The 21,338-nt window shown below is 42.6% G+C and overlaps 1 protein-coding gene across 2 annotated transcripts in view; it reads right to left on the bottom strand.

Annotated features, from left to right (window-relative positions):
* Positions 1–769: 769 nt before the first annotated feature.
* The window catches only part of AREL1 (apoptosis resistant E3 ubiquitin protein ligase 1), a 47,329-nt gene continuing 26,760 nt past the window's right edge, over positions 770–21,338 (bottom strand). For both annotated transcript variants that reach the window (XM_080678040.1, XM_080678041.1), the window contains exons 6-20: positions 14,964–15,133; positions 14,526–14,706; positions 14,105–14,352; positions 12,544–12,621; positions 11,746–11,887; positions 11,513–11,634; positions 10,490–10,565; positions 9,861–9,970; positions 8,998–9,177; positions 8,700–8,825; positions 7,447–7,576; positions 7,302–7,360; positions 4,405–4,494; positions 3,475–3,650; positions 770–3,375 (exon numbers count right to left, since the gene is read on the bottom strand). In XM_080678040.1, coding sequence (XP_080534166.1) covers positions 3,273–3,375; positions 3,475–3,650; positions 4,405–4,494; positions 7,302–7,360; positions 7,447–7,576; positions 8,700–8,825; positions 8,998–9,177; positions 9,861–9,970; positions 10,490–10,565; positions 11,513–11,634; positions 11,746–11,887; positions 12,544–12,621; positions 14,105–14,352; positions 14,526–14,706; positions 14,964–15,133 — 1,991 coding nt within the window. In that variant the 3' untranslated portion in view covers positions 770–3,272. The remainder of the gene's footprint in view (positions 3,376–3,474; positions 3,651–4,404; positions 4,495–7,301; positions 7,361–7,446; positions 7,577–8,699; positions 8,826–8,997; positions 9,178–9,860; positions 9,971–10,489; positions 10,566–11,512; positions 11,635–11,745; positions 11,888–12,543; positions 12,622–14,104; positions 14,353–14,525; positions 14,707–14,963; positions 15,134–21,338) is intronic.

Raw genomic sequence — 21,338 nt, 5'->3', positions numbered from 1 at the left:
CTCAGGAGCTTGATGAAATAGGGTAAAAGCATTGTAAAAGAGTTTTCCAGTGAAGATTCCAATTCATTGGGTCTGGGAGGGGGGGCAAAAATCTGAATTTTAAAAAGAATTTTAAAAAAATAGGATTTTGTTTTGATTTTCCAGATTAGGAATTACTGTACAAGGCACCATGATTACTTCTCTTAGAAAGCCAGGGTCCCTAATACTTTTCTTTCTAGACATAAATCAGGCCTGGTTTTCTCTCTGCCAAGTTTATCTTTGTTTGGAAAAGAATTGGTACCACCTGCCAAATTTGAGGAGCTGTGTTTTTGTTTGCCACACCCAGAGCACTTGTGGAAGGGTTAGGGGTGCAGGGAGGGGGTGGGGAATAAATGTGATTATATGCAAAATCAGGATACATCAAAGTGTTTCTAGTGTTACCTCTGGATGGCAGGTGATTTATTTCCCTTGTTTTTTTTTTTCCATTTCCAAATTGTCTACACTGTGCTTCTTATGTAGTAAAACTGTTAACAAATTAATGTTTAAAAGATTGATGAGAACAGACACCCTCTGCTCTTGCCAAGCTGCACAAGCACTTGTCCTGACCACTGGCTATCTGTGTGAATGACAGTGCCCCCCCCCCCCCCCCGGCACCATGGACAGCAGTCAGGGAAGGGTGAAAGGGCAAGAGGCCTGGGACAGGCGGGCCTCCCAGTGTACATCCTACCCTGAGCCGCCTGCTTCTGAAGGAATTCTTGGGAAAATGCAAAAAAATATTTCTACTCCTTAGTCCTTTTAAACATTTATTTATTTACTGTACAAAATATTTACACAGTCACTGCAACTGTCTGGCCCTTTTGCCTGGCCTGACAAATTTGCAGCAGGGCTTGGTCTCCGCTGAAGTTCTAGAGCCATGCCGATGTTCTCCTTGGTGTTCACTTTGTACCTGGTCTCCTTCAAAGACACTGAAGGCCAGGAGGTTAGCTGACCCCCAAAGTACCTGGGCCACAAGGGCATAAATAAAAGAACTGGCCAAAATAAGAAATGTGAATAGAAAATTGCCCGAGAAGTAACACACACTACTTCTCTCTGACACACTGTACCTTTCCCCACACTGGCTAGTACCAAAGCAGGATTAGAAGGGAAAAAAAAAGGTAAAAGAAAGGCCCAAAAGAGCAAAGATACATTTGAACAGTTAGGAGAGAGGACAAATTGGAAGAATAGAAAAACCACAACAGTACCAAAGGGTTTTGTTAAACAAAGGTCCTGGAGCTCAGGACCCCCACAGGGATGCAGCTGCCCCAGCTGGGCAGTGGTGGTGCCCAGGATGCTTTGAAAAGTGCTATGACCAGAGCTTAAAATGACAGGTCTAGCCAAGAAAATCAAATCGAGCTCCAGCGTCAGTCTGTGGAGAGCTGCTGGAGGGGTGAAAGCAGAATCCAGAAGAGGAATAACTGCCAAAGACAGCAGAACCAGCCCACGGGCCCCCCACTGGAAACCCTTCTCTGGGCCGAGGGGCAGCATCATGTTTCCCAGGGTGATGACAAAGCTTGCCTGTACATATCTCATGGGAAACACTGGGGCAAGCAGCAGCACCTTGTCCTGGTCCCTGAGGAGAGCAGTGACCATGTGGCATGCAGGACCTTGTGGTGTAGAGGCCCTGACACTGGATCCTGGACCCCAAGAATGAGTGAGGTCAGCACCCACACCAAGAAGGACAAATGACGACTGCGAAGGAGTGAGGTCAGGCATTAACAGCAGCAGCTCAGAAGGGCTTGTTCCTTGTGATCCCTGGGAGCAGGAGGGCTCAGACTTGCTTCCAGGAGGCCAAGGCAATGCCACAGTCCTGCCTCCTCTCTGGACTCTGTGTACTTGCTGGTTTTGGCGATAAAGATGGCTTGTAATAGTCTCAGACTTGAATGCCCCATTGGGAATGGTAGATTGCAGCAAAGCCTTCTTAAAAACAGACGTGTGGGACAGTTGATGAGGTTTTGCGTCTTGCAAATGTTTTCATTCAAATTGTAATGAAGAAGGATGTTGCCATCATCCAAGAGACAGCAGCAGGTTCTCCTCAATCATCACTCAATAGTGAACCTAATATATCTTCCTCCCTTCTTAGTTGCCCTTGGTGGTAACCGAGGGAGTGAAGAGAAGTAATTGGGGCAGCTAGGTGTTTAACTGCCCCAGTTACTTCCCTTCACTACCTCAGTTACCTGACCCAAAAGACCTGTGAAAACACTTGAATTGCTGGTCCCCTTCCCATGCCCCAGTGCTGCCAGAGAACACCAAGCAAAGAGAGAAGCAGGGATCACTGGCATGCTATTCTTACGATCCCAGTTCCTTGCTCCAAAATTTTCTTCAGTAGAAAGCAAAAGAATCCCAGCTCTTGGCAGACGGCATAACTTGGGAGACAGGTGACCAGGCCCAGCCATACCTCAGCATAAAGAACAAACTTAGGGACAAGCATCAGTAGTCTTCAAGCCAGCCATATGCCTAGACATGCCCCAACCTTAAAGGAGAAGCAGATTCAGCACTGGAGGCCACAGCCCAGCTATCTTTCACATGCTTAGGTCTGCTTTTCTCACTGGCTCAACCTCAAGAAAAAGCTTAGAATTCTTTAGAGATTAATGACCATTTCCAGAAATGCCTGCAGGGAAAGCTCCTTTTCCAGTTTGGAACCACACAGAAAGATCCATTTGTGTTCTCAGTCCCCACTAGAGGTAGTCCAGGGCCAACGCCTATGCCTGCCATCGTGCAGAGGGACAAAACCAGGTTGCGCATGTGGGCCTCTTCCTATCTGTGCTTCTCCTGGCTCCTGCTGAGAAGAGGCAATAACTCTGCCCACAAGAAGGACTCACAGACCTCAGGTCAAGTAATGGGGGCCACAGAGGGACCCCGAAGGAGCATAAGCAGAGGAGGATAGCAAGGCGAGGGCACCAGCTCCCCAATGAGAGCTGAGCCCTTTGTGTAATCTCCTTCAGCTAATGAGGCAGCTCCCGCTACTGAGATCTAAGAACCAAGTGGAATTACAGCAGCACGGTCCTCTTCTCGTGACTGAACGAGTAGCTCAGAATACATACCATGCCAAAGTGGCCTGGGGGGAGAGGATGGACAGGAAGGGGGAGAGGGAAGGACAAGGCCTGTAGGTGACCAAATACTCCAGACACTGGGGAGCATGCAGCAGCTTCTGGTTGATGGTTATGTGTTCTGTTAGCATCAGTGGTTATGATGTCTGTTGTGCGCACCCAGATGCTCCAGAAAGCACAGGAGCCAAGAGGATGGCAGGAGAGTGGTCAGAGCATGCCAAAGCCCTCACAGCCCTCGCTGATGGCCAGCTGCAGCATCCTGTGCACCTCTTCATACGAGTCATACGTAGGGAGGCACAGCTGGTTAAAACTGGAAGGGCAAGGGGAAAAGTGATTAACTCAAAACCACTGACAAAGGCTGGAAAAATAATCCCTCACAAAAGCATGCATTGGGCAGTCAGATACCTACCATGTGTGTGCAGTTGGCAGCGTGCTGTGGGTCGGAGCAGCAATAATCTGGAACGAGGGACAGAGGGCCGCAAAGCCTCCGGGTGGTAGCTGAGAGGAGCCTGTCGTGAACTGAAGCAGTCGAGCCAACTCCTCCTGGGTCAAACTGGAAACCACGGTCCAAAACCACCTCATGACCTGGCAGGGAGAGCACAAGGTTGGGGTCACACCAGTATGCAGCCCAGGGTTTAACCTCAGGGCAAGGAAGCAACAGGACACCCCAAAGTGGGAGTGTGGCCCAGTTACCACTCTGTCAGGACAGGGATAGGAATGGTTAGAGCTGACAAACTCTCTAGGAGTTTGCATTGTCACACAGTCAGGAGAGAAGTCTCCGAATGCTTGGTTCTATTTCTTTGACTTTCCAATGCACTGTTCCCGTGGTAATCAGCACGATAGCCAATAGAGACCAGGGGTCCCTTTTGCCTTTCCCACACATATATCATTTTTTCCCCAGTTGATATGTCTGCTTTTCTGACTTCTCAACTTTTTTTTTTTTCAACCCTCACCCAAGGATATGTTTAGAGCAGGGGTGGGGAATGTCCAGCCCTCAAAATCATTTGGTCTGGCCCTGCCAAGGCATTGGGGGTGAGTTAGTTAAATATTTTACCAAATAGAGCAGGCTAATTTTTAAGCTGATAATTCTGTATGGCCCATGAATGATGTTATAAATATTCAAATGGCCCTTGACAGAAAAAAAGGCTTCCCACCCCTGGTTTATCAGTGTGAGCCTCCTGTATGTGCCCTGACCAGGGATTGAACCCACAATCTTTAGGTGTACGGGACAACACTCCAGCCAACTGAGCCATCCGGCCAGAGCTTCAACTTTTGTGTTCTGAAACTTTTTCTTTACAACATGGCACAAATCCAACTAAAAGAAATCTGGCCCACTTACCTTTTCTCTGAAATGCCATGAGCCACCAACGACCATTGCGTGGGCTTTGAAATCAGCCACACTGATGTCCCCAGTCCCACACATCAGTAGCTGGAGAAGATAGTCAGGTGTTACTAGGACACTGAGAGGAACCAAGACCCAACATAAGGTTGGTTACCTATGTTAATATGCAAAAATGTGGAATAAAGAAAACACCAGGCCGTAACTGGTTTGGCTCAGTGGGTAGAGCGTCGGCCTGCGGACTGAAGGGTCCCGGGTTCGATTCCGGTCAAGGGCATGTACCTTGGTTGCGGGCACATCCCCAGTGGGAGGTGTGCAGGAGGCAGCTGATCGATGTTTCTCTCTCATCGATGTTTCTAACTCTCTATCCCTTTCTCTTCCTCTCTGTAAAAAAGCAATAAAATATATTTTAAAAAAAAAAGAAAAGAAAACACCAGGAAAAAGACAAAAGGTGAGGTCACAATGCCAAAATACTGCTTTAGGAAAATCAATTATAATAGGCCAAAGTTTCCTAACCAATGTGCTAACAATCACACAGCCTTTTTAAAAAAAAAGTATGTTCTTGTTTTTCAAACTGATTTGAGAGAGAGAGGAAGGCAGAGGGAGAGAGAAAAAAAAACAACACAGATGTGAGAGAGACACATTGAGTGGTTACCTCCAGCAAGCACCACAACCGGGGATTGAACCTGCAACTTGGGTATGTGCCCTGACCAGGAATCAAACTGGCGACCTTTCAGTGCACAGAACGATGCCCAATCAACTGAGCTACACCAGCCAGGGAAAATCACACAGCTTTTAAAAAAATATATTGATGCCTGTGGTCTTACCCTAGACCTTTTGAATCAGAATCTCTAGGAGTAGGTTACAAACTTGTGTATTTTGAAAAAATCCCCCAAGCATTTCTGATGCACACACCTAATTAAGAACTGCTGCTGTGGATTATTTTGAATGGAAACAAAGGACAAAAAGGGAACTAAGTTTACTGACAGTCTGATCTGGACGTAGCCTAGAAGCACCAGGGAGAAAAGCAGGCCCTTTCCCTTTGATGAAGACCCCCAGGCCCATTGATAAATCTGTCAGATGGCCTTTCCTTTTCCCCAGGATCCATCCTTTTGTGGATTGAACTTTTACTACCTTCCTTCCCTTCAGCCCAGCCCCTACTTGATCAGATAAATTAAAAAGCATGCCAAAAAATGAGAACATTAATGAGATCAGAGCCCTAAACATCTTATTCATGTCCTAATCTGGTTCAGAATCCTGCATGTTACTTCACAGACTGAGTACTCATCCAATGGCTATAAAGAATGATACATCCTAATCAAGAGATAAGAAAAGCTCAAATTAAGCCTTAGGAGCCTTGAGTCCTTCAAAAAGAACTTGTTAAGCTAATGAGTAACTAAGAGCAGCATGTGGAACTGTAAGAGACTGTGTCCTTCCTTCCTACTCACTTTTACAAATTGTTATAAATGCTTTGCATTAGGATGCAAACAAATATACCAGTAGCTATTCCTCAGCCCCCAAAATAACAGCATTAGGTTTCTATTAGAAACTTTAGGCTGAGAGATGGAGAGTTCATTTTGTTTAGATTTCATATTTAAAGTATAAAATGTGATGAAAATTGCACAAGACTTTGAGTCTTGTTCTCGAAAACAGTTCAGTTAATAAGAATAAAAATTGTAAAAAACCACCTAAACTTTGTTTTTTCATTTTTAAAGAACTTTCTCCATACAGGAAACAGTCTGCAAAAAACACACTCCTCATAAAAGCTATGTATGGAAAGTTGAAACTAATAATTTGCATTATATGTATCATCTGTGAGCAGCAGGTAAAAACAAACTGATTTTATGTTTTGTTCACACCTGATACAAACTTGTATTTTGCTACTTATAGAATGGCATTTACCATCATAGAGCCATATTTTGGTTATTACAGGATCTAAGATAAGAATATATTAACTAGCCAAAACCGGTTTGGCTCGGTGGATGGAGCGTCGGCCTGCGGACTGGAGGGTCCCGGGTTCGATTCCGGTCAAGGGCACGTAACTTGGTTGCGGGCACATCCCTGGTGGGAGGTGTGCAGGAGGCAGCTGATCGATGTTTCTCTCTCATCGATGTTTCTAACTCTCTATCCCTCTTCCTTCCTCTCTGTGAAGGATCAATAAAATATATATGAATAAAAAATCAAAAAAAAAAAAAAAAAGAATATATTAACTGTATAGCATTGTGGTCCCAAACGTTGAAATATGTCTTCTTCACTGGAACGTCCCATGAGGGCAGTGACTTTGTCTTACTCATGACATACAGGAGACACTCAATAAATAGTCCTTGAATAAATATGTCCTATTATTCCCTTAAGTCATCTTTAAACATCAAAGACTGTACATGATATTAATCCTTTAGTACTCAACCAATATCAATAATATTTGATAAATAGGTGAATATTAAGTATTCCTCTTCAAAAATAATTAGCTATTTACTGGTTTCTAATTTTCACTTTCTAACTTTTTATTTATTTTTTAATCCTCACCCGAGGATATTTTTCCATTGACTTTTAGAGGGAATGGGAGGGAGGGGGAGAGACAGAGAGAGAAAAATATCAATATGAGAGAGACACATTGATTGGTTGCCTCCAGCATGAGCCTGCAACCAAGGTATGTGCCCTTGACTGGAATTGAACCCAGGACCCTTCAGTCCATGGGCTGACACTATCCACTGAGCCAAACCAGCTAGGACACATTCTAACTTTTTAAAAGCTGAAGAATGGGTCAATGCAGGGGAAGAGTGATAAAAGTGAAATCAACCTTGCATAAAGGGCTTTCCACATCTCATAACAGAAGTTCCTGTGGGAAAATTAAAACATTGAGTCAAGAATGGGGGTTTGTGAATATAAGCACTTACCTCAAGCTCATTTTCATCAAAAATAGCCAAAAGGTTCTCAGGGACCAACTCATTCAGGCCTGAAACAAAGTAGCCCAGTTAAAACCATACCCACACCATGATACAGGTACTTTCATATCAAAGCTAAGAGCAAATACAATCTCACCTTTCAGGAAATGTTCCACCTCCTCTTTCACTTGACTGGCCAGCCGATATTGGGCCAGCAAATTTAAATAGAAGATTTTATTCGCATTAGTGACTGGGGTTTGAGCTCCACCTGTCATGAGTTCTACAACCTAAAATAAGATGCAAAAGACAGACAGGGAGAGGCTGCGGATGAGCATTTGTAAGATGACAGCTGCTTGGTATGTCCCACAAACACAGCATTAATGAAGTCCATCACAGTTGCAAGTTTCTGCTGTGCATTCAGCTTTTCAACACACTTGGTTTTGTACAGTTACTAAGCTTCAGGGTTCCTACCACTATTGCTGTATTCTACTAGTTATTTCTGAGGGGGGATTTGAGGGGGTCTTCTCTGACCTAGTCAAACAGCGGTGATGCAACAGAAAGAAGATACTATGGTCCCTTGTTAGCAACAGTTCAATGTCTCTATGATCTGAAATTAAACCATCACAACCTCTTCTCTTAAACCCGAGCCAATTGAGAACAAATAAAGCCAGATAAGTAGTGAAGAAATCTCTTTAGAAATTCTAAGAAGGGATCAGTTGTTCCCTTACATCCTTCCCTTATAGTCCCACAATAGTTACAAAGGGTATGTAATTATCAGTACAACGGTATCAATCAGTGGTCACAGTTTTTTAGTCATTGCTATTTGCTTTCAATTGTATGTTACTGCAACTTTAGCTTCATCATTATCATATGATTTTGTTTAGCACTACAATGAAAACAGAACCACATTTGCATCAGAAATACTTGGGGCTAATAATTTTGTAATAAAAGGTTTAAAAATATACAGGTAGTGTTAAAATAGGAGTCATCTATATCAACACCACTAAAGTTGAGATAAGTATGCCATCCCCTCCAAAGTTCCTTGTGCAGTGACACTGCATTATCACTAAGTTCTTTTTCTACTAGAAAGGAAATAGGCGGGATAGATGGGTTCATGTGTCTTTTACTCCACTAAAATGGGCCAGATCATAAAGTGTAGGATGCAAAGACCTAAACCTACCTTGCCCAATATGGCTGCCACTAGTCATAGGTGGTTATGTATATTTAAGTTCATGAAAATAAAATAAAATGAGAAATTCCGTTATTTGGTCACACTGGCCACATTTTGGGTGCTCAGCGGACAGCAGGAACAGAGAACATTCCCATTATTGCAGGAAGTTCTATTAGGCTGCACTGCTCTGGAAGAGGGTGGGAGTCATGGGGCCTGCAGGCTCTGGTCCTTTTTCTCACCTTATCCAATTGACCTGATTTGTTATATTTCTCTTCTGCAAAGACCAGCTCCATCTCACTCATGTCATTGTTGAGGATAAAACAAACTTTAGATTTGTAGAATTCTGGGTCATCCGTTTCAAAGTACTGAGGAGACAGAAAGACAGAATAGAACATGACTACTCTTACCCAGAAATGAAATTTACGACTGCTAGGAACCACTTACCCATTCAACCTTAAGAATAATTAGCTCAGAGTGAAGAGACTCCAGAGTTCATGGCCAGGGGCCTTAGTAGAAAAGACACATCTCAGACATTACCTTGTAATGCATACGTAGTCCTATGATTTGGGCCAAAAAAGAACGGGTGAAGCGAGCGCGGACCAACTGCTTGTAGGCTCCTCCTAGAGAGGACTCATAGAGACACTTGCCCACGAGCCGCCCCGCAAACTCATACATCTTCAAGCGTAGATGAGGGGGGCGATTAGGGTTGGGGTGCACCTGTCAAATAAAAAGATATTAAAAAGCTTTGGGCCACTTTTCTTATAGCCTAGTTCTGGAAAGACCCTCCCTCCTAACTCCATTCCAAGAGAGCAAGAATTTCAGTATTAAATCAAATACTCAGTAGTGGCTACCAAAAGCCCATCCAAATGGTATTGGCCTTTTGGTAGCCACTACTGAGTAATTGAAGTGACTGGAGGATAAAGGGCAAAGATGGACTTACATTAGGCTGAAGAATCTTACATTAAGTTTGTGGCTTCATCTGGCTGAGTATGGAAGCAATCAGTGCATGATGTGATGATGCCTTTTCCCTAAACCAGAACTTCCTTCAGCCAAAGTCCACTTCTCTCCTCCTGACACCTCTGCTTAGTCAAAGGTCTAGTACAGAATTTAACAGCTTCAGGCATGTTTTGAGAAAGTGGCTTAATTATTATTATAATTAGTAGAATGGCCATTGCATTAGAATGCTTTTTAGTAAAATATTCATCTGTCTGCATTTTCTCTTATCCTAGAGATGAAATAATGAAGGCAAAGCAGAGGGAGGTTAATTGATTAGTTCATATTGTAGCTAAGAACAGGGCACAAATTGTCAGATTCCCAGATTCATAATCTCAAACTCGTCAGTCTACTGTATTATAACAATCTACATTTTCCACCCACCCATGGGGAAGTCACAGACTCACTAATGCTTGGTTGTTGTCACTGAATCGGGTAAAGAGCTGATTGGTGGTATCAAATAGTGCTTTGCAGATTAGCTCAAACCATTCCCGGCGTGGCCCTCCCCAGTCCAGAGCTGAAAAATATAATGAAAATAAAAAGTAACTCTGCCTACTATCTCCTATCATGTCTGTTCATTAATTCATTATTTTATACTCTCCACACTCCCTCCATTCCACTACCTTACTGTTTCCCCTTCCAACCCACATAAACTGGACATTTTTTTGCAATCCCATCCTTCTATAGGATTAAAGGTCACTAAGCTAATACCCCCTAGTGTGGAAACACAGGAGATGAGATATCCCAGGAAATGGACATTTCTCTTAGTTCTACAAAGGTGAAAAGTTTGCCCTTCTAGTTCAAACTCACAGAGCTCTTCCCTCCAAGCCCTTGTATGTCCGTGCTCTACAAGATCCACCAAGTCATCCAGCCAGTAAACACCACCCTTTTTACCTTGACTAATGATTTTTTTTCCCTTGGAAAAAGAAACTGGGGTGTATTCAAGGGGGTTTTGTTTTTTGTGGAGAGGGGGTAAGAAATAGAATAGAAGTGAGAGTGGAGTTTAAAAAGATGAATATGAAATTTCAAAACTGACCTTCTTCGTCCTGGAAAACCACTTCAAAGTTCTTGCTCCAATCTGAGATGGAGAAATTCCGAGTGGCTTTCAGAGACTGAAAAGAAGTGAAAGGAGGGAAGTATCAGAACACTGGCTGGTATCTTGTGGGTGTTAACAAGAATAATGCTATTGTCTACTAGTTCTTGGAGGCAATCTATTATTCATAAACAAGCTTTAATAACACCATTTTATAATTAAAATACATGTATCTCCAGAAGAAATTTAAGGTTTTTAAAAATAATCTAATTTATCTTTACACCATTACTTTGTTGAAAAGTTGATGCTTGCTTTTCTTTTTACAATCCTCATTTTATTAATGAAAAAATGCTTAAAGAACTAAAAATGGCTCAGATTAGTAAGCTGTCAACAAGAGAGCCAAGGAGTCCTGGTTTCTGGTAAAATACAGTCTATTTGCTAGACGTCTTTATCCAAAGGCTAGGTTCAGACAGGGAGCCATACCACATGGAGAATGTGGCTGAGAAAAGAGGTTTCCAATCACACCTACCAGAGCCAAACATCACAAACACATTTTGGACTGGGACCAAGCCTTCTCATTCTTGGGGAATGTAAGAACTATGCCAGCGTCTGTGCAGTGGAGACAGACACACATCAGGTGTTCCTTTTCCATCAAACCAGAGTGACAACAAAAATCATTGCCTTGTAATCCAACAAGAGCTCTTCTATTCCAGGGATTCAATAACAAGAACTTTCTTCTGTAACAACTACTTATACCTGCCCTGCATAGGAGTTCCATAAGTTTATTCAGGAGCTAGTTCAGTAGATTCTAAAGCCAATGTGTCAACCAGTCTCTCTCCTTAATAACATACCTCCAACAAATCTGCCCCAAACTTAGTATAATCAAACAGAATAGTCTTTAACAGGTATGTTTAAAGAGAAGTTTGGGTTTCATGAAAAAGATAACCTGAAGAATATAACCAAATATCAAAGAGGCTCCTAGCTGAAAAACTTTGTAACTATTGACAGAGATGAAACTTTACTCACCGATTCCAACAAGGCATGTCTGCTGACCTTCAGGGTGACTTTGGAATGTGGTCTTTTCATATGTACCTGCCGAAGCTCTCGCTGGAAAAAGTTCACCTTGTCCTGAAAGGTCTCAGAGCCTCCTGAGGAGCCGCAAGATTCATCATGATTACAGCCTTATTACAAGACATGTGTGCAGGCCACTTCTACACCCTCAGGCACCCACAGTAGCTGCGGTCACTGCCCAACTTTACCTATGTTCTTATGGAGGGAACGGATGAAAGTGGCTGCGAGGATGTTCCTCTCCTTACAGCTGAGCTCCACAGGAGGCTGAATGCCATCATCTACCACCAGTGTAAGGAGCTTATGGACAGGGTCGGGGCCAAGGTATGAAAACTAGCAAAGCGGGAGAGAAAAAAAGGAGTTAATTTATAAAATGCTCAACTCCAGCAAAAACCACCCACAACCCTATGCTCTGTACCAACCAACAAAAACAAGTTAAGCCTGTTTCTCCAAATGAGTACCTACCAGGAGTACATTTCCTTGTTTTTCACCTCAGTGCTCTCAATTCAAATTTTATTTTAAATTATTTGAGTCCCAGAGACTGCCTTTAGTAAGGATCACAGGCAACACTACAAACCTTCTAACAAAGAATATAAGCAGGATGAAAATAGAAAGGATCTGTAAAATAGCAAATAACTACCTGAAGAGGTTGGGCAAACTGGGTGGAGGAAAGTGATTTGCCTTTAGATTCCAAAAGCTCAGAAAAGTTTAAAAAAAAATTTAATATATGAAAATACTGATTCTAAAAGAGCTTCAATATACTGGGAGATCAAGCTAGGGGCAAAGTTATTAATACCCTCTCCATTAATTTAGTCCTAAGGAAAAAGATAACTCTTGCATTATTCTGTCTTGCTTCTAAATTCCTGTAAGACATGTCTTACTATACTGTCTGTATTCTTCATGACATTTCATGAGATAACTGCTAACAGGCTGAGCTATTCCAGGGCTGAAGCCTGCTCAGCAAGAACCAGATGTAAGGACCCACTTACTTTGGTTCCTGGGCACACTCGGAAGGTATAAAGGCGCCAGGGAATGATCTTCAGGTAGAACTCCTTCACTGAGAATTGCTGGTGGGCCAAAAGACAAAAAACGAAGTGAATGATAAATAAAAAGGCTCTATTTGGATACTGTAACTCAAAATCAGAGTCCCCATCTATACTTCTCATGATAACCCTTTTCATCTATGGACAAAAAGGATAATTTAGGTCAGTATTGAAATCAAATAAATAATATCACCCTCCTAAAATAGGCAAATTAAAAATAATACTCTGACAGTGCAATTTCACATAAAGATATTTCATACTATTAACATTTAAGTCTTACTACCACTTATAAATATCTGAGCTCAGGTTTTCACTTTATGAGTAGAGAACATTATTTCACCTGGAAACAATAAAAATCTACTTCTGCTCAGCTCAGTGCTGCTCAGAGAGACTTTCTTTAAGTCAATGGACAGGGAACAGCAGTGGCCCGTATCTATTGCTTTATCCCTATTTAAATGGTACCAAGGATTTGCCAGGGAAAAGGCGGTGGGGGATAGAAAGGTGATTGGGGTGAAGTCTCATACAAAAAGGTTCATAAAAATTCCTTATTAAGAATAAAGAAGGATCTCTTAATGTCATTTACAAAAAGAAAAAAAACAATGCCAGAATTTTTTTTAAATTTAAAAAATCTGTTAACTGATGTGTAGTAGCTGATTTTTTTCTAAATTTAAAAAAATTCTTCATTAAAGAAAATTTCACATACATACTAAAGAAGAGAAAAAGAGTATAATGAACCCTTCACCAACTTCAACAATTATCAACTCATAACCAATCCTGTTTCATCTATACACCACTAGTCCCTCATTACCATTCCCCGGGGCCAAATTAAGGCTAGATTTTTAAGTGACAAATGGTACGTAACAAAGCTTTCTGAAGGAGAATAGTATTAGAACTCAGTTTTGATTATGAGATTAAAGGTATAATGGGAGGTTTCAAGAGTCTCATTTTTCTGAGGTTTGAATGAACAAGCAAAATACAAATATTAAAAAGAAAATCTCTAACACAAAGCACCTCTTAGCTCAGGGCCGTTGGGAAGTTCACCTCCTTGTCTCTGCCAAAAGTTCTCTGTTCTAATCCAGTAGCCTGATGGTGACATCCACTTATTGTGGTTTCACAGATCACAGAATGAAAGATCAAATTGTTTCGAAAAAGCACAAGGGTACAACAGTAATTTTTATACTAGTGAGGAGGAACTTTTAAAGTAACTTTCTTTAAAGCTCTAAGAGCCATGCCTTGAAAAATCTTCCCAGAATCACTCAAAGGGCAGAATGCCACAGGTTCCCTAAAATTCCAAGGCACATGAATCTCTAGACAGAGACTTAAATCTCGTCCAAACCAAACATCTGCAGCAGAAGAGGTGGCACACTCTCTGCTGCTTCACTTTAAGTAACCTCTCTTAGCATCCTAGAAACCCTACAAGTCAGTGATCTTGTGTGATTCTCAGACTATTACCAATTACATGCAGGCTGGGGCTGGGAGATTTAGAGGCAAGAATGGGAGTTCCAACCTTTGGTGACACATAGCAGTACACCTTCTTCGGTTTCTTCACCTTCTCAGGGGTGTGACACTCAGAAGGTGAATCTTCTTCTTCCTCCTCAGCAGCCATGGAAGGCCGGCGCTGGGAAGAGCTCATGTGCATGGGTGGGAGGTGCCATGGTGTGCTGGTACAGTTGGCAGCATTATAAAGATAAGCCTCAAAGTAAATGCTCACTCCTGAGGTGGACACATTGCGTTCAACAATATTCTTCTCATTCTCTGAAGTATAATAAGGGATAAAGTTTAGAGTAGGAGTCAGAGAAGAAAAATAAAATTAAACTTTTAGCCCACAGGACTCTGAGCTAAGTGTGGCTCAAATAGCAGATGCTTGTGAGGTCATCAAAAGAGCATAGACATGCAAAGAACAAATCATAGCTTTTCTTTCAACTCACCACTTAGGACAATAATGTCAAATTCGCCATTATGGATTGGCTGATTTTGGTACGAAATGCAGGCATGAAAGCAACCACGAGAATGCAGGGTGAGTCGCAAGAAGACCTGGCAGGTCTGTCTGTTGGATGTCACTGACTTCTCAAATGAGACACCGGTTTGCTCTTCTTCTTGGGGACCGAGCTAATCAAGGAAAACACAGCATCACTAAACATATATAATTTTCCGTATTTGCACATTAATTTACTCTTTACAAAGAACTATCCTATCTATGAGCTAATCTAAGGCGCGTAGTTACTAATGAGATAGGTATTATCAGATGAAGGAAGGAAGGACAGCACAGAAGTCAGGAAGAAGGAGAGAAGAGATGGAAGTGAATTAGAAAGGGCAAGAATGATAGAGAAAGGAACACAGACAGAAAGAAGGCGAAGGCTGCTTACCTCATGAATGGACAAACTGTAATTGTGCTCATCTCTCAAGGACGTGGAATTGTTGGTAGGGTTGTCATACTCATCTCGGGGCACTATTTGAAGGGTGTGTGGCTGCCCACAGGTCAACACAAGAGTAGAAAAATGGCACACAATTTTGGTCTTGGAAGGAACCACCATTCCTGGAATAAAGAAAATGGAATTTAACAGTTAGGTGCTTTTCAGGGCACAAAGAGAGCTGTGTCCCAGCCCAACTCCAAGGTATAAACAACACCACTAAGGTCCAGCCAGCGTGGCTCGTGGTTGAGCATCGATCTATGAACCAGGAGGTCACGGTTCAATTCCTGGTCAGGGCACATGCCTGGGTTGCAGGCTCGATCACCAATCAGTGTGGGGTGTGTAGGAGGCAGCTGATCAATGATTCTCTCTCACCACTGATGTTTCTATCTCTCTCTCCCTCTCCCTTCCTCTCTGAAGTCAATAAAAATATATTAAAAAACAAACAAACAAAAAAAACAACACCATTAAGAGGCGGAGAAAAAGATAGAAAACAAAGAGATTAATTCAAATAAACTTTAAGGACTCATTTTTACAAATTCCTAACTACTTCAAGCACTGAAGAAAATGAGAGAAGAACTTGGAGAAAACAGAACTGAGTTACGGACACAATGCCTAGAGCAGCTGTGGGCAAACTACGGCCCGCGGGCCGGATCCAGCTGTTCTATCCGGTTCGCTTGCTCTCCCCTCCGCTCCTTTACTTTGAATTTATATTAGTTCACACAAACACTCCATCCATGCTTTTGTTCCGGCCCTCCGGTCCAGTTTAAGAACCCATTGTGGCCCTCGAGTCAAAAAGTTTGCCCACCCCTGGCCTAGAGTCTATCAGAAATCTACAAGTGAGATAGGCCTTAAAACAAAGCGCTAAAAAATCGCAAAAAAAAAAAAAAAAAAAAACCCACACAAAAAAAAACTAAATACTTAGATGCAAATCGGATAAAACATATACAAGGCTTGTATATTAAAAACAATAAGATACTGAAGAAAGAAATAAAAAAGGTCTAAATAAATGGTGAGATGTACCATGCTTATGAATTGAAAGACTCAACACAGTAAAGATGTAAATCTCCCCAAATGATATAAAGGTTTAACATAGTTCTTATCAAAATCTCAGCAAGATTTTGTAGCTTTAGACAATATTATTCTAAAATATATATGGAAAGGCAAAGGACCTAGAATAGCTAAAATAATTATGCAATAGGAGAGTGAAGTGGTAAGAGTCAGTTTACTCAATTTCAAGACTCATTATATAGCTACAGTATCAAGACTGTGATATTGGTGGAGGGATAGACACATCCATCAATGGGACAGAACAAAGAACCCAGAAATATACGCCTACAAATACACCCAACTCATCCTTGACAAAGGTGCAAAAGCAATGTAACAGGGCAAAGATAGCCTTTTCAACAAATGGTGCTGGAGCAACTGAACAACTATATGCAAACAAACAAAACAAAAAAAAAACCTTGACCCAAGTCTCTTATATAAAAACTAGAGGCCCAGTGCACGAAATTCGTGCACTCGGGGAGGGTGGGGGTCCCTCAGCCCGGCCTACACCCTCTCGCAGTCCGGGAGCCCCACAATCAATCGCCCCACATAGGGAGGCCCCACCCACCCACCACAGCGGCATCAGCCAGGTAGCCTGGGCCTCCCTTTGCGGGGCCATCGATCACGGAGCCCCCCGATCAAACGCCCTGTAGAGGGTGGCCTGGGCCTCCCTCTTTGGAGCGATTGTGGAGCCCTCCCCCTGCCGACTGATCACCCTGCCGGCTGGTGGCCTGGGCCTCCCTCTGCGGGGTGATTGTGGGGCAATGGCAAGCCCCCCGACCAATAGCATTGCACCCGCTTTGGCTGGTCTGGCGCCAGTGTGTGTCGTAGCATGGTCGTCCGGATGGTTGTTCTGCTGTTCAGCCATTTTGTCGATTTGCATATTACACTTTTATTATTATAGATGAACTAAAAACAGGTCATAACCTTGAATATAAAGAGTAAAACTATGTAACTTTTAGGAAAAAAACAGGATAAAATCTTCAGGATCTAGGACTAGTCAAAGAGCTCTCAGACACTAAATATCTATCTACACTAATAAAAGAGAAACATGCAAATTAACCATCACTCCGCTATGTCAAGCCACACCTGCCAGCCAATCAGGAGCGTGTATGCAAATTAACCCAACCAAGGTGGCAGCCGGCCATGGAGCTGGAGCAGGCAGGATGCTTGTGTTGCTCCGGCAATGGAGGAAGCCAAGCTTCCCGCCTGCCCTGGCCGGCCCTGGTCTCCGCTCAAGGCTTCAAAGTTTCAATTATAGAAAATAAATAAATCCCAACAAAAATGGCGGCGGCCACAGAGCTGGAGCAAGCAGGAGGCTTGGGTTGCCCCCGGCGATGGAGGAAGCCAAGCTTCCCACCCTCCCTGGCCTCCCCTCAAGGAGGCACTGAAAAAAAAAAAAAAAGAAAAAAAGAAGGGGCTGGGACCTTGGGTCACCGGGGGGTGATCAGGCCAGGATGGGATGGCAGGGGCTGTTGGGGGTAAGCAGACCAGCAGGGGGGCCAGTTGGGGGTGAGCAGGCCATCAGTGGGGGTCAGTTGGAGGTAACCAGGACAGTGGGGGGGCAGTTTGGAGTGAGCAGGCCAGCAGGGGGGCAGTTGGGAGTGAGCAGGCCAGTGGGGAAGGAAAATGGGGGCAAGCAGGCCAGCAGGGGGGGCAGTTGGGGGCAAGCAGGCCAGCAGGGGGGGCAGTTGGGGGTGATCAGGCTGGCGGGGGGGGCATTTGGGGGCAAGCAGGCCAGCAGCGAGGGGCAGTTGGGAGCGAGCAGGCAGGGAGGCAGAGTGGTTGGGGCAATCAGGCAGGCAGACAGGCAGGTGAGCAGCTGGAGCCAGCAGTCTCAGATTGTGAGAGGGATGTCCGACTGCCGGTTTAGGCCTGATCCCTGTAAACTGGCAGTAGGACATCCTTCGAGGGGTCCCAGATTGGAGAGGGTGCAGGCCAGGCTGAGGAACATCCCCCCTCCCGTGCACGAATTTCATGCACTGGGCCACTAGTATATATATATATAAAAGGCTAAGTGTCGTCTGACCGGTAGCTATGACGAGCACTGACTATCAGGGGGCAGATGCTCAGTGCAGGAGCTGCCATGACACACATTGGCCATTTAAAAATAAATGGCACCACTGACCTGGCGCTGACAAACCAACACTTGGCTTCCCACAAGTGGGACACAGGCCCACCACCACCCCGGAGCAACACCCCACCAAATTTCAGCCAATGCTGCCAAGACCCCATGGCACAAAACACAGCCCACAGCCTAGCCCAGCCCAAAAACAGTCGCTGTGGGCACCGGGTAATGACATCATGTAGCAATGCCCGGCTTCCTCTTCCTAGCGACTAGTGTCCTTGGAGTTTCTTCAGCCCAGGAACCTGACTTGCTTTATAGCCAGGTGCAAACATTTTACAGTTTAACCAAATGTTAAACTGAAAAGAAGTAAGAAATGGTGGAACTTGAAAATGACTTCAAGGTTTTCTCAATGCGCAGAATATAGTCAAACACTGATACAGTTAAATATTTTATCCTTGGTTCTCCCTGAGTGATCTACAATAATAATCTTTGTGTTGATATTTACTGCTGTGTTGCTGACAATTACCTGAAATAGAAGTTGAGGTGCTTCACTGGGCTGGAAAAAGTTTAGCTAAATCAGAAAGCAGGTCTAATTAAGCAAGTTTATTCTATATATATATAAAAGGTTAAGTTGACTCGCGCATGCACGATTCACATAAAGCTCTTGCTGGCGCCAATCGCACGCGTGTGTTTCGATCTGTCATTGTCGATCATGAACTTGGTTGACACTTCTATCATAGAGAAAGGGCAAATAGCGATATTAAAATATTTCTTCTAATTAATTTCCTTTCAATGTGCATGAATTAGTGCACCGGGACACTAGTGATCTATAAAAGGAAACACTGATAAAATTTACTTCACCAAAATGAACAACTTTTGTACTGTGAATGACCCCATTATGGGGATAAAAAGAAAAGCTGAAGATTGAGAGAAAACACATTACCTAACAAAGGACTAGTATGTAGAATATATAAAGAACTCTCAACACTCAATAGTAAAAAAAAAAACACACCAAAAAATCCAATTAGGAAATGAGCAAAAGACATGAAAAGACATTTCACCCAAGAGGATACAGAGATGGCAAATAAGCACATGAAAAAAAGTTCAACATCATTAGTCATTAGGGAAGTGAAAATTAAAACCACTACACACTTACCAGAATGGCTAAAATGAAAACTAGTGACAATATCAAATGTTGCTGAGGATGTGAAGAAACTGGACTATTCACACATTTCTGGTAGGAATGTAAAATGCTATAGGCACTCTGGAAGAGTTTGGCAGTTCTTTAAAAATACTAAGCATGAAATTACCATATGACCCAGCAATTGCATTCCTAGGCATTTCTATCAATGAAATGAACTTATGTTCACACAAAAATCTGTACATTAATGTTCATACGTTTATTCACAATAGCCAAAAACTGGAGAAAACCTAAATGCCCTTTAACTGGTGAATAGTTAAACAAACTATGGTATCTTTACAACATGTAATTACTACTCAGCAATACAAACGAACCAAGTATTGATACATTCAACCTGGATGAATCTCCAAGGAATTCTGCTGAGTGAACAAAAGTATGTGCATGGATAGACCTAGAGAGCATTATGCTATGCGAATAAGCCAGTCAGAGAAAGATAGGTATCACATGATCTCACTCATATGTGAAATCTAATGAATAAAATAAACTGATGAACAAAATAGATAAAGAGACATAGAAGCATGGAACTGTCGAAACTCAGAGGGAAGGCAGGGGAGGGTGGGTAGGTGGGAAGAAATCAACCAAAGAACTTACATGCATATATTCATAACCCATGGTCACTGACAATAGGGTGGTGAAGGCCTGGGGTAGGGAGTGGGGGCGGGTAGAAGAGGTCAATGGGAGAAAAAGGGGGACATATGTAATACTTCCAACAATAATGATTTTTTAAAAAGTTATATATCCCATGTAGATAACATTCTTGAAATGAGAACATTTATAAAAATGGGGAACAGCTCAGGGACTACCAGGGGTTAAGAAAGAGGTGGGTGGGAGAGGAGGAATGGGTGTGGTTATGTAAAGGCAACATGAAGGATCCTTGTGGTGATGGAAATGTTCAGTGTATTGACAGTATCGATGTCAATAACCTGGCTGTGATATTGTACTGTGTTTGTTTTAAAGAGTTGTACTTCCCTTTTTTAAAATATATATATTTTAATTGATTTTAGAGAGAGGGAGAGGGAAACATCGATCTACTAGGGATCAAACCCATAACTTGGGCATGTGCCCTGGCTGGGAATCAAACAGGCAACACTTTGGCGCACAGGACAACACTCAACCAACTGAGCCACACCAGCCCAGGGCTATACTATATTTTTAAGATGTTGCCATTGAAGGAAACTGGGTCAAGGGTATACCAGATCTCTCTATTATTTCTTACAGCTGCATAAGAACCTATAATTATTTCAAAAGAAAGAGTTTAATAAAAGGACTGGTACACCCTTATAAGGATATGAAATGTTCTCCATTGGTGGCAAGTAGGTAGTTTGATAATAATTCACGTGGAAAGGAGTCTGTGAGAGAGACACTGAAACAAAGAATGAGATATATGGAGAGAGAGATGGCTTGGGAACCACCTTGTCAGCCTTCCTCTGTTTTAAGAGAAAGAAAATTGATGACTAGTCAAGCAAAGATACACAAATTTTCTTAAGACCCTTCTTGTTATGGTTTGACCCCAAAAGTTTCCATGGTCCTATCACTGCTGTAGATATCAAAATGACACCCTCAAAAGGAAGCCATGGCAGGACACATAGGACAGACAAGATCTCGACACACTAAAGAGACATGTTGCAGAAGCAGGAGTCAGAGATTATACTTTTAGGCTTCAAAGTCAGTGAGCATTTATTATCTGACATAAAGGACATGAAGGGGGTGAAACAGTAGAGATACAAGCCTGAACTCTTAGATACCAGAAGCTTGAGGAAAAACTCTTCAATGAAAAGTAAAACACACAATGGCAGCAAGAGTAGGATTAAGTCAAGGTGGTTTTACTTGAAAAGTTTTCAAAAATCAGAAGAATTTACCGTTTGTCTATTCACCCTTACTCCTTAAGAACTTAACCTGGATGATGACCCAGCAATTCTACTCTTCTTTTTTTTTTTTTTTTTTTAATAAAGATATATTTTTATTGAATTTTACAGAGAGGAAGGGAGAGGGATAGAGAGTTAGAAACATCAAT

The sequence above is a fragment of the Plecotus auritus genome (genome assembly GCF_963455305.1).
Source record: "Plecotus auritus genome assembly, chromosome: 1".
NCBI classification, from domain to species: Eukaryota; Metazoa; Chordata; class Mammalia; order Chiroptera; family Vespertilionidae; genus Plecotus; species Plecotus auritus.
The sequence above is the reverse complement of the archived record's forward strand: the minus strand, read 5'-3'. Positions and strand labels throughout refer to the sequence as shown.